Source organism: Phalacrocorax aristotelis, chromosome 10 (genome assembly GCF_949628215.1).
Source record: "Phalacrocorax aristotelis chromosome 10, bGulAri2.1, whole genome shotgun sequence".
Lineage (NCBI taxonomy): Eukaryota > Metazoa > Chordata > Aves > Suliformes > Phalacrocoracidae > Phalacrocorax > Phalacrocorax aristotelis.
In genome coordinates, this window is record NC_134285.1 from 9,050,326 (window position 1) to 9,063,150 (window position 12,825).

The 12,825-nt window shown below is 38.7% G+C and overlaps 1 protein-coding gene across 1 annotated transcript in view; it reads right to left on the reverse strand.

The window, feature by feature from the left end:
• The window catches only part of VWA3A (von Willebrand factor A domain containing 3A), a 42,237-nt gene that overhangs the window by 19,617 nt on the left and 9,795 nt on the right, over window positions 1-12,825 (reverse strand). The window contains exons 12-21 of the mRNA XM_075105076.1: window positions 12,376-12,514; window positions 12,183-12,286; window positions 11,871-11,951; window positions 6,785-6,879; window positions 6,057-6,176; window positions 5,104-5,178; window positions 4,306-4,450; window positions 3,128-3,326; window positions 2,629-2,699; window positions 1,441-1,596 (exon numbers count right to left, since the gene is read on the reverse strand). Coding sequence (XP_074961177.1) covers window positions 1,441-1,596; window positions 2,629-2,699; window positions 3,128-3,326; window positions 4,306-4,450; window positions 5,104-5,178; window positions 6,057-6,176; window positions 6,785-6,879; window positions 11,871-11,951; window positions 12,183-12,286; window positions 12,376-12,514 — 1,185 coding nt within the window. The remainder of the gene's footprint in view (window positions 1-1,440; window positions 1,597-2,628; window positions 2,700-3,127; window positions 3,327-4,305; window positions 4,451-5,103; window positions 5,179-6,056; window positions 6,177-6,784; window positions 6,880-11,870; window positions 11,952-12,182; window positions 12,287-12,375; window positions 12,515-12,825) is intronic.

Consider the following 12,825-nt stretch of genomic DNA (forward strand, 5'->3'; position numbering starts at 1 on the left):
AAAAATTAAAAGTATTTCAGTTGGATCATTACTGTGTTATTCAAAACTGGAACTATCCTTCATTATTGTCTAATTCTGCTACTCTGGCTCTTCTAACAAGTCAGCAGATTGCCATGATGACTTGTTAATTTGTGATTTCTTGCTAGGTTAAGGAACTCCAATTGCTCAGTTCTAATTATCTTGCTAATTTCATCTGCTGCCATAAAACTAAAGATTAACATATACAGAAAGATGAGTTTGGAACATTTTTGCCAGTCGAAGGAGCAGTCTAGTATGGTAATAGCACTGTTTTATAGAATATACTATATAGTATTTTCCTCAGAGTTTTACTGAATATTGGAAACCTAGTGCAGACAACAGTAATTTTTACTTCAGGTAAGGCTTAACCCTCTAGGGGCTGAGCAGTCTTCTAAACAACATGAACAATTGTTTAACGCTATTGTAGGATCAGACTTTTGCTGTGACACAGAGCCTTCAAGTAACTGATCTCTAATTTAACATACAGCTCTACTATGAATATCACCAAACATCTACAAACAAACCTGTATCAGTTTTTGCACAGGTTTAATCCCTATAAAACTACGCTATGTAGTTGTATCTCTGAGTGATAATTTCTTTCCTGCATTTGTGAAGAGGTGTTCAGAATATATTGGTTTTGATAAAATAGCACGGAAGACCTGTTTGGGCTTACGTACAAAGGCCTCTGCAACATAAACACACCTACACTTAAGAATGCCATTCCCATTTCAAAGATTAGATCTGAAAATTCCAGGTCAGAAGTTAACTACATCCTTTGCAATAGGCTGTTCTGATCTAGTCATTTATACACCAAAGTGGTAAGCACTGGCCACATACGTATGTTACAGATTTGCACACCCACTCAGAACAGATGCATACACAGTCAAAATTAACAAGGAAAACAACAAAATCCCAAAGGACTCAGTAGTGTAACTCTATGGAAATAAAGACAGTGGGCATGAAACAAATCCTGAATCCTATGTCTTGTTCTATGCTGGCTCTCTTGTTAGGTAAGAGACATGCTACTCAGCTGCAGCTGTCTCATCTGTAAATGAGCAGAATACCACAGAATTCACTACTTGTTAGAAGGACTTGTAAAATAGACATAACTTGTTAAAGCACATTTCTGCTTTGCCTTTGCTTTCATCAAACACCAAGTTTTTTAAGGTGAAAGGCGGGATTACCACTACAATGTGGTTCTATTATGATTAATTACTTCGCAGGAGTTAGTAAGATGTACTTTTTGTTTATGTAGCATTTTGAATGCACATTAAAATGTAAATTCAGAGTACTATCACAGTGCTGTTCTACTCCCTTCAAATTTTCAGCCTGAGCACTTCTCTCACAAAGAGCAGCATCTGATAGTTGGGTAGGATCTCTAACTAAAACACACAACATCTTAAAAATGGGACCATTTCAAACCATTCTAGCCAGACTCAGAGCTGTGGGTTTAGGAGACAGCAACTTCTGTGGCCTTCTGTCCTCTTTCTTCATAAGCACGTTTGAGCCTCCTGGTATAAATGGGTTAACAGACTGATTTACTGAACGTTGCTTCACGGATTCCACTAGGAATGCACACTGAAATAGAAGTTCACATTGTTTAGTAACCCATATATGTGAAATTTAAGTAAATGACATTTCAAAGACAGGCATTCTGTATTTATTACTTCAATAATAAAAAAAAATCTATACCAAATTTATTAATCTGGTAGTGCTTAACACCTCTAACTGAACAGAAACCCCTTTGTGCTGTGCTTGCTCAAACACAAAGGAGGAAATCCTCCTTGCTCGGAACAAACATTCTAAAAGAAAAGGCAACAGTACGCATACCAAGATAAGAACAAATTGGAAGATGATGAACCAAGTATATGCAACTATTAAATGACAACAGAATATTTTAAGATCCCATTGAATATCCACCAACTCTTCTCTTTAGAAATACTTTTGTGACTCAGAGTTGAATGCAGCAAGGTGCTCAGACCTCTGGACATATATCTTATTGCATATATCCTTCTAAACACACTTTTCTAAGAAGCAACAACCATACTGCCGGGCTGGCTATATTGCCTCAGTCACTTTGTTAGATATCTTTGGAAAAAGTCACGTGCATGTAATATGGAGAGATACGGTGTAGTTCTACATCCTTAGTACACTTCAGAAAACAACTGTTTTAGAATCGAACAAATGTATTGCGCCAATGACAACCCCTCCCTCCACTGTGACTTATAGGAACATAATATTATAGATTTACTATATAATATATATACCTTTTAAATATATTTATATCTATAATTTTAAAAACCAATTAATTCTGCTTGAGAAGAATTCATCATAGGATTGGCAACAAAAGGGAGAATGACTTCAACTGCAAACTCCTAGTATTTCATCCGGAATCATGGCCACTCCCACACCAATCACTGCAGTTCTATTGTACAACTGCTTTCTAGTCCATATTTACTCTACAGTGACTATTCTTACACTGTGGCACATTCCTGCCCATCTTACAAGGACTTTCTTTTTGTCTAGTCTTCTGCATTGTCAGCTAAACAAACACTGTTCAATTTTTTTCTGAAGAAAAATGTAACTTAGGAAAATACATACAAATAATACCTTTTGGGAGTAGTTGTTTGCTTTTTCCATTTCAGACACAATAACAGTGATATCATCACTTTCAAAAATACCTGGTAATCAAATATATGCTAATCAGTGTGGGGTTTTTAAGTGTACAAAATACATCTTTTTTTAAAGTTTACAACAATTTGTAGAACATGCCAAATTGCAATGAAAAGAATCAAAAAGCCTTTGTTTCCTGTATGCCAGGCAGTCTGGACATACCACATGAATAACTATATTTTAAATGTGTATCTTAAAAATATATAGCAGAAGACAGTGAATTCAAATAGAAAAGAGAAATCAAATTCCTGCATTATGCCTACTTTATAATATTGTGCAATACAACTGAAAGCCTTAATGAAACCAGGACCTCTGTTTTTATCTCAGTGCTAGTATAGCATTATCACATGCTAAAAAGTACACTATTTGATTTGGGGGACAAAAAACAAATTAATTAATGAAAAATAAGTATGTGCTGACTTTCCTTTTCACATACCTGCTTCCCCAAACCAATGAAATCTGCCATTGGCTGCCTGTACTATTTCTTTAAAAGCAATGGCAGTTTCAGCTGCATTAGCATAGTGGGCTGGAACAATCCCATTGGAGTCAACATCCTCCATTACACTAAAAAGACAGACATGAAGCTGCAAATCAAAACCTCTGCAAACCTCAGCCACATAAGCACTGATTGTGTGCTGCAAGACAGAGAAGAAAAAAAGAAAAAAAGTCAGTAGTGACCCTCTACCTCAGGTGAGCTTTCACCTACTCCACTGGTTCTTGAACCGATGTACAAACACTCCTTACCTGAGCAATCCAGTACAGGAACATACCCTGAGTAGCTGAATGCCTCCTCACATCATGCATATGCATAAAACCTGCCACTGTTACTAGTGACAATGGCAACAGCATTGCTGCAGCCACGAAGTGAGACGGGGTAGTTATGGGAATCGGACACAAGGTCATGGACTGCAAGGTAGCCATACACTGAAGCAAAGAAATAGGGATGGAACTATTCAATTGCCTTTTTGAATGTATCCTTCATTTTCTTGTTATCCACATGGATTTTTAATGATTTTGTAGGTTTGCCCAGAATTTCCAGATGTTTGGTGACAAAAGCAAGAGACACCCTACTGTGCACCCATGGTTATTCCAGTTAGATCACCGTATGTTCAGAAACTCTAGGCTGTGCATGTGGCTTAACAGTCACAGATCACATGCACTGTGGACATATATCCAAGAAATGGATTGCTGCTATTAAAAATAGTAGCTGTCTCTACATAGTGTACTATGGAGCTCCACCATGAAATTATCTGTGGCTTTGTTCCCATGAGTTATAAGGAAATTATATAATCCTGAAAATCAGAGTTGGTTTGGTCAAACTCAGTAATTTGCAATGAAATGATGGCCAGGGCTGGAGTGGGAAAAGGATCCTAAAAACACCTCTTGAATTTTCTAGGATTCACACATTATTAATAATTGCTACCTGCAACACATGAACAGCAATTGCAGAAATGGAAGTTTGAGATCCCAACAGCTGTGCTGGCTTAGATATGTAAAGGAGAAGTATTCTGCCAACAAGCTATAGTGACTAGCCAAAAGGGGCGGGGGGGGGAAGCTGAGATTAATTCTGATAGGAACATACAGAAAAGTTGCAAAACCTGTGATGATACTTACTGTTTCCTGATCAGGTATTCCAGTAGTCAGCAGGTAAAGCCCTTGTGATTTGTGTTTGTCTTTGTCTTTGAAATCTACTTCCACAGCTCTCCTGAGAGCACTCATGAAGTTTCTACTCCCTTTGCACTGCAAGCTCAACACCCACCTAAAAGATGATGTTTACACTTCAAAGAATGAAGCCACAAAAGCTTTTGTTTCTGCTTAAAGCAATAAAGAGAACTAAAAATCTTAAATAACACTGCACTGGAGTCTAAAATTTTTGACAATGCTCTAGTTTCTGTACTGCCACCATGGCAAGCTAGTTTTTAAGATAAGATTCAGAGCATAGAGATGAAAGAATTCTCTCTTAATTTTATGTAGAAAATTTGTAACATAGTAGGACTTACAGGAATAAAAATGAAGCCACAGAGGTATAATGAAACCTGGGATTTGTTTCCACTGTATCTGGGGAAAAAAACTCATGGTTTAACTTTCACATCCCAGTTGAATTTGAAGCAGTTTTCAATTCTTCATGTAACCTGTGCATTTCTTACACAGACACTTCTATACCTGTGCACATATATATTCTATATACATATGAACTACAAAATCACTCGGCCATATTAAACTGTTTTCACAACAAACCATCATGAACAATCAATATAGAACAGTTCATGGCAAACTATTTTTGTAATATGATAAATTTATCGATTTTGTAAATTGTGCGCATTGCTGTCTAAATCTGTTTCTCTGTTTTCTCTGTTTCATGGTACCTACCATCACTTAATTCAGATGTATGGGAAAGTTATTTGGTCCTACCTCCAAGCATTTTGTAAGTTTTCTGGTTGGGAAGGAACCAATTCCAGCTGCCAAGGCACAACATCACTCCCAAACCTTTTATGGAAAGATAAGAGCAATTAATTTTCAGACTATGCTTTAGAACAAAAGAAAAAGAGAGCAAATTCACTGAAAATAAATATTTGATTTGGGGTATTACAAATAGAGAACAGTAAGCATCAGGCAATTTTACATTTCAGACAACATAGTTATTCACAGTTATCCATCACTCAGGGGTTGTCAGATTTTCAAGGCAGTGGGTCAGACTACATTTTTCTTTCCTGAACAGGATACTAAGCAAGCTGGTAAAAGCTCAGCAAGATTGTGACAGAACAACCCCAGCCCTCAGATGCTCCCTGTATCTCTCTTGTGAGACAACAGATCTGCTCTCCCACCAGGTTTGGAATACCACGAGCTACTATCTCTTGCTTTCACCTGCCATTCAGAAACCTGCCCAGCTGCTGTTCAGCAGCTGTGCCATACATTTCTGACTACCAGTGTTGAGTGCAAAATTTTACTACTATTACATATTTAATAAAAAAAAAAATGTACTGGAGTTACTGAAAAGTGTAAAGGGTGTTCTCAGTTATGGTACCTCAGACACCTCCAGAACCCTCTTCCAGTAAAAGTTTCTGACATGTGAACTGATACTGTTATGAACAATATAGCATGAAGAGAATTTGTTGCACGCATGATGCTATCAGTTTCAGTGAGCCTCACCCAAAAGTGATTTTTAATTACTAATCTGATCTCTGTACACCTGACCCATACGCCTATCCACAAATGATAAATCAGTGCTACTTTTGCAATTCATCATAAAATGTTAAATAGAATTTAAAAAATCTAAGATATGCCCATTAGTAACTACAGTCTCTCAGCATACTTTTCATTGCAATGTTACAATTATTTTAAAAGAATCTTAAGTAGTTGCTTACGCTATAATATTGAAGTAATCCTTATCTGACATTTGTTCCTCAAGTAAAAGCCGCAAAGAATGTTGGATGTGGATGAGGTATGCAGAGTTTGTCACTGACATATCAACAAGTATAGCCACCCTATATAGGAAACATGTTATTTGTCAAAAAAACTCCAACTTATTTAATTACATATTCTTTTTTTTACTGTACTCTAACTCACCAGGGAAAATATCTTCTAGATATGTGTCAAAATATATAAACACTGAATCTATATTTTAAAAAAATCTGCAAAACGTAAGACGAAATTAAAAAAAAACAGCAGTAACAATAACAGAAAAGTTGTGCAATAATCAGGGTACTGGCACATGTAGTGCCATAATGGCCGTTGAACCCTAAGCAGGTCCTCTTCCTTCTCTGTACTTGACTATCTAAAACACATCTGAAACATGGGGCTTACCTGCTAGATACCTCAAATTTAAAAGTCCCATTCTGTCTCATAGAAATTGCAGTTTTGTGTTGACTGATGATCATGGGATTCAGTAAATTCACTGGATTATTAAAAAAGCTGAATATCCATATCTGTCTTCAAAAGTGGATTGTTTACACTGGTTATATCTGCAACTGTTGTCTCTACATCTGACTGTCTTCTGCCCTATATTACTTGGTGCTGACTTACACACAAAGCAAAGGCTGGCAAATAAGAACCATCACCAAAACGCAAAAGAAGGACTATCAAAGTACGATACCTCCTTTCACAAACACTTCCCCATATTCTTCTGCTAGTAACAGATAGCCAGTCAATTCGTTTCTCATAGATTCTTACCATCTTAGCAAGCAACTTCTGTGGATAAAATATAGAAAATTTAGATTAAAAATAAAAAGTTTAAGTCTTTTATTGCCAAATGTTTAATCCAGAAGTAACATGACAGCATAATATTGGAAAAATTAATGACTTCCATTCATTTTGACAGTAGCATTTCATTCTTAGTAAAGGTAACACAGTCCATGAGAAAAAAACATACAACGATGAAAAAGCAACAAGGTGTATAAAGGTCTAAAGTCTCTTCACGTTTCCTCTTGCTAGTATGTCCCAAAATAGTGGTCAAGCACATTAGTAAAAGGAAAAAAAAGTTCCAGAATACAGTGTTTGCAAGCTTACAATTTCTTCAATAGCAATTTTAGGCAGTGTTTGTAACAAAACACATCATTTAAAATAAACGCAATATTTTCCAACAGGTATCATCCTTTAGCACAGTATCGATTTGAAGACATTAAGGCAATTTGTCCAAACTCTATAGAATATGACCTTTGCAAGCATATGTATGCATTATATGTATGAGGGCAAATCAAACTAGAAAACGACACTGACCCCAGGAAAAAAAAACAACTATCAAGTAGCATGCTTTTGGAGCACAAACACAAGCATCTACTAGTGATCAAGGAGTCAGAAGCTACTTTCATGTCAGCCAGTTAAGCTTTACACTCTCCTTTGTCGTCTAACTGTAGAGTTCTCCAGATTTCTCATCCCTCCACTATTTTAAAGAAATATTTGCCCTGCCTGGAAACATTCCCACAGCCCTTTGACAGGACTGCTAGTGGAGTTGTACAGACGAAAGTAAAGAAAAAGAATGGAATAGACCACTGTATTTATATACCCCAGCTGCAAATATCCCCAAGAAGCTTCTATTTCATTAAACTTGTCCCACACTCTGATGATCTGCATTCTGACCAAGGAGGAAATCCTCAAGGATCACTACTGCCTGTAAGAACTCCAGTGGCCTTCATTATGTTACCTGTATATGGATATCTCCACTTCTTCCCCACTTAAAAGAGCTAATGAAGTCCTCGAAAATCCTCAACATCCCATACAGTGTAAATATTCTCATGCACCAGTAGTTTTAAGGTTATCTATATAGTAATATCCCCATGGCAAATTTGCAAAAAATCCTAACATCCCATACCTAATAGTGTTCTTAATTCATCTGCAAACTTGGATGTAAAAACTCTAGTAGCAGCGTTGCTATCCTCTTGAAGAATGTCTGGCAAATAGCAGGCTGAAGCCAAAGAAGGATAATAAGTTTGTGCAGCCAGTTGAAAAACTTAAAATCATAGAATCATTAAGGTTGGAAAAGACCTCTAGGATCATCAAGTCCAACCACCAACCCAACACTACCATGTCCTCTTAAACCATGCCCTGAAGTGCCATATCTACACATCTTTTAAATATCTCCAGGGATAGTGACTCCACCACCCCCCTGGGGCAGCCTGTTCCAATGCCTGACGACTCCTTTAGGGAAGAAATTTTTCTTAATATCCAATCTAAACTTCCCCTCATGCAGCTTGAAGCCATTTCCTCTCATTCTATTGCTAGTAACTTGGAAGAAGAGACCAACACCCAACCTCCTTTCAGGTAGTTGTAGAGAGCGATAAGGTCTCCCCTCAGCCTCCTCTTCTCCAGACTAAACAACCCCAGTTCCCTCAATCTCTCCTCATCAGACTTGGTCTCTAGACCCTTCACCAGCTTCACTGCCCTCTTTGGACATGCTCCAGCAACTCAATGTCCTTCTTGTAGTGAGGGGCCCAAAACTGAACACAATATTCAAGGTGTGGCCTCACCAGTGCCGAGCACAGGGGCACGATCGCTGCCCTGCTCCTGCTGGCCACACTATTCCTGATACAAGCTGGGATCCTGTTGGCCTTCTTGCCCACATGGGCACACTACTGGCTCATGTTCAGCTGGCTGTCAGCCAACACCCCCAGGGCCTTCTCCACCAGGCAGCTTTCCAGCCACACTTCCCCAAGCCTGTAGCATTGCATGGGGTTTTTGTGACCAAAGTGCAGGACCCGGCACTTGGCCTTGTTAAACCTCATACAGCTGGCCTCGGCCCAAGGATCCAGCCTGACCAGGTCCCTCTGCAGAGCCTTCCTGCCCTCAAGCAGATCAACACTCCCGCCCAGCCTCGTGTCATCTGCAAACTTACTGAGGGCACACTCAATCCCCTCATCCATATCATTGATAAAGATATTAAACAGGACTGGCCCCAACACTGAGCCCTGGGGAACCCCACTCGTGACTGGCTGCCAACTGGATTTAGCTCCATTCACCACAACTCTCTGGGCTTGGCCATCCAGCCAGTTTTTTACCCAGTAAAGAGTACACCCATCCAAGCCATGAGCTGCCAGCTTCTGTAGGAGGATGCTGTGGGAGACAGTATCAAAGGCTTTGCTAAAGTCCACGTAGACAACATCCACAGCCTTTCCCTCATCCACTAGACAGGTCAACCCTGTCATAGAAGGAGATCAGGTTGGTCAGGCAGGACCTGACTTTCGTGAACCCATGCTGGCTGGGCCTGATCCCCTGATTTTCCTGCACTTGCCTGGTGAGCTCATTCAGGATGTATCGCTCCATAACCTTCCCTGGTACTGAGGTCAGGCTGAGGGGCCTGTAGTTCCCCAGACCCTCCTTTTGTCCCTTCTTGTAGATGGACATCACATCAGCAAGCCTCCTGGCATCTGGGGCCTCCCCTGTTAACCAGGACTGCTGATAAATGATGGAGAGTGGCTCAGCAAGCTCCTCTGCCAGCTCCCTCAGCACTCTGAGGGAGTACATTCACTTTAAGTGAATATAAGGGATGGCAGAGAGCAGTGTGCAACATAGCTCAAGGGAGATAGCAGGAATAGTAAGACAACACAGAGCATTGTCTAGACACCCATCTTTTCTTCAAAGTGAATGGTCATCCTGTTGTGCTTGACACAGTTCCAGTTGTGCTTAACACAAATGAACATGTCTTGGAATAAAAAGCTGCTCTGACTTGAGACATTGCAATCAATATTTAACATAAATCTATTACCTATAAGGGATTTTACTGTTCTGACTGAATTCACCGGTGACACCATCTACATCACCATTTAAGCTCTCTTTTAAAGCTTCCCTTTAGACAGACACCAAAGCCAATGCCACCTGCATAGTCTAAAAATAATGTACTTGCTAAAAAGTTACCCAATGAAAAATTAACTTATATTACCAGAGACCTGGCCAAGGAGATATTGCCTTGTCTGTCTCTTGATTACAATTTAGAAAGCACCACACATGCCACACAAAAGAAACAGTTACCTGGCCCACTTCCCATCTGCTGTATTTATCACCGGCATCTCCCTCTCTGTCTCAGGACAGAGAGGCACATTTTTCAGAATTCACATTAAGTATAAAGAACAGTTGAGCATATCTTAAAACATACAAACACCCAGCGTCTACTGACATTTTGGAGTAAAGCAAAAGTATGACAACCTTCCATAAAGTAAGCAGAAATAGTTTCTCCTTTCTGATTCTTAAAAAAAGTTGGTTTTGCCAAAAACACATAAAAAAATAATTTGTCCTTGACATTCACATCAGCAGAAATACATTCTGTCTAAATGCACGGCAAGAGTGTTTTAGGAACGCTGTCAAGGCTAAAATGCTACTCTTGGTAAAGAGTAACTTCAGAGTTAATTACTTCTGATGTGACCATCTGCAGAATACTGATATTCAGCAATCATGTAGAACTTATTAGTTTGGATCTCATAATTTTACAGTGGAGACCTCTACCTACCTCTGATGTGGAAAGAGTGATGTATTCACAATGAAAAGGCTAATGTGATGTCTCCGAAAGTACAGATCAGAGGCTGAATTCAGAATATGAGATAGATCTCCAAATCCTACTGGACTCTCCATATGGACTGTACTACATTACTGGTCTTAAGGTATTATAGCAGAATTTCAAACAGAAGGAGAGTGGGTGCTGGATGTTGTAGGATCTACCCCAAACTACACAGGAGAAAGAAGCTCATGTGTATGTACACATTATCCAAACATAGAATACAGACTAATGCAAGATCCTGACTAAGGCAACCTAATTTTATTCCTGTGCCTTTCTTCATAATGGAGACTTTCATATGCTTCTGCCATGTTCTCACATGCAGAAATCAACATCACTCTCCTGGAATACTGTGTCTTTTTTCATCATTCACCATAATTCACCATTCTCCCCATCTCCATCCATCCACGGAGTTGAAAGAAGCTCACCTACTGAAGAAACTCATGTCACAGTATATTTTTTTAATCCCTTACTTAACCGGTCTTCTGGATTATTTGATAGTTTAGGATCAAACTTTTATTTCAAAATAATCCCTTGCCTTGACTCTTTTTCCTACACATCTGAGGAGCTAGGTTGCTATATAGGAAGAGGCTCTGGTTTGCTGCTGTTTTGTGCCTTCACGCATACTTTCTATCACACAACATCCTTGTCATGCAACAATCATCCAAGCTTGCTCCTACACTACTTCCTAGAGTGTTCCTGCTATGCCTTGAGTCCCTCTTGGTCTAGCCAGTAACAATTACAGTACAATTACACATTCTTCTTCAAAAAACTTGTTTGACTTTCAAAGAGATAAAACAAAACACAAAATTTTTTTTTTAGTGGTTAAACCAAGATGAAATGGGACAGTTCTGTTAAAGCAAGCAGCAGTACTCTATAGTGTTGTATCCTCTCACTGTACAGGCTAAAGGATTCATACATATGTGGGTAAAATAATGTAAATATTCTTACACATCATAGATTGCAAAATGCACACTGCTGTATTTATGAGCAGCACTGATGGACTCTTTCTCTTACTTAGCCTCCTTCCTCACCACCGTAAGAATCTGGGTCCCAGGTCTGATCAGATCACTGCAGACTTACATGGACAGCTGTCTGCACATGAATCCCTGTAGTACTTATGTAACACAACAATTAATGTGGAATAATTAGACGGTAATCTAGCCCTGACGAGGCCACATCATTACAGACAACTCACCTGATAGTTGTATAATACTGGCAGGTCAACGTGGATATTTTTCACAGTTCCATCATACCATTCAAACTGCATCATCACTTTCTAGAAGGATGGATAATACAGTTATATGTTTTCAGAAGCTACACTAACATGGAATTCCTTCTCGAATCATTCTTAAGAATTACCTAAGTATCTGACTTGAATCTATGACTCAAATGTCAGTTAAAGCCTGTAGAAATTAACTAACTTAGAAAGTACTGGTTTTTATTAGAAAGATGTAGCAACAGAAAGAAAAGGAAAAAAAAAGAAAAAGAAAGGGTCCCCATCACTTACCTCATGTAGAGTTGATGATACTTTTTTTTTAAGAACAGGTACAAATTCTTCCACGGGAGAAAAAGCATTGGGAGCCAAAACTTGATAAAGGTTTAACTTTTTAGCTATAGCAGGGAACAAAGAAATTAAATAAAACACATGCTCTGTCTTTAATTCATGTTTCATACCTGTTAAGCTTTTCTTTCTGTGCTACCTTTCAATCCATTTGTCTTTAACCAGTCTGTTGAGGTTTTGGCCAGGACGCATGGTGTTTGAATAACTAATGGTCCTTCATGCTTTGGAGGCTTTGGTAGGAAGTTGGAAGGTGCTGTATTTGCAAATTCTGTGGAAACCTAAAATGGATTTTAAGAAAGACTCCTACAAGTTTTAGCATATATTTTTTTTTACCCTCAATCCAAAATACCCAGCATGGAATATTAGTTTTACTTATGTTCACCAAAGTGCTGGGATTTCAACAAGCAAAATACTTTGAAAATAGCTATCATTGGTCCTCCTAAAAATAGCTTTTGGGGTTCCATTAACTTCACTGTGCTTGCCACAGTGCAAAACCCAAAGGGAAAACAAAACATCACTGTTTTACATACTGGTGTGAAAACAGCCAATCACCTCTCTAAGAAAAGCAAGTAGGAAAAGGGTCTTTGTT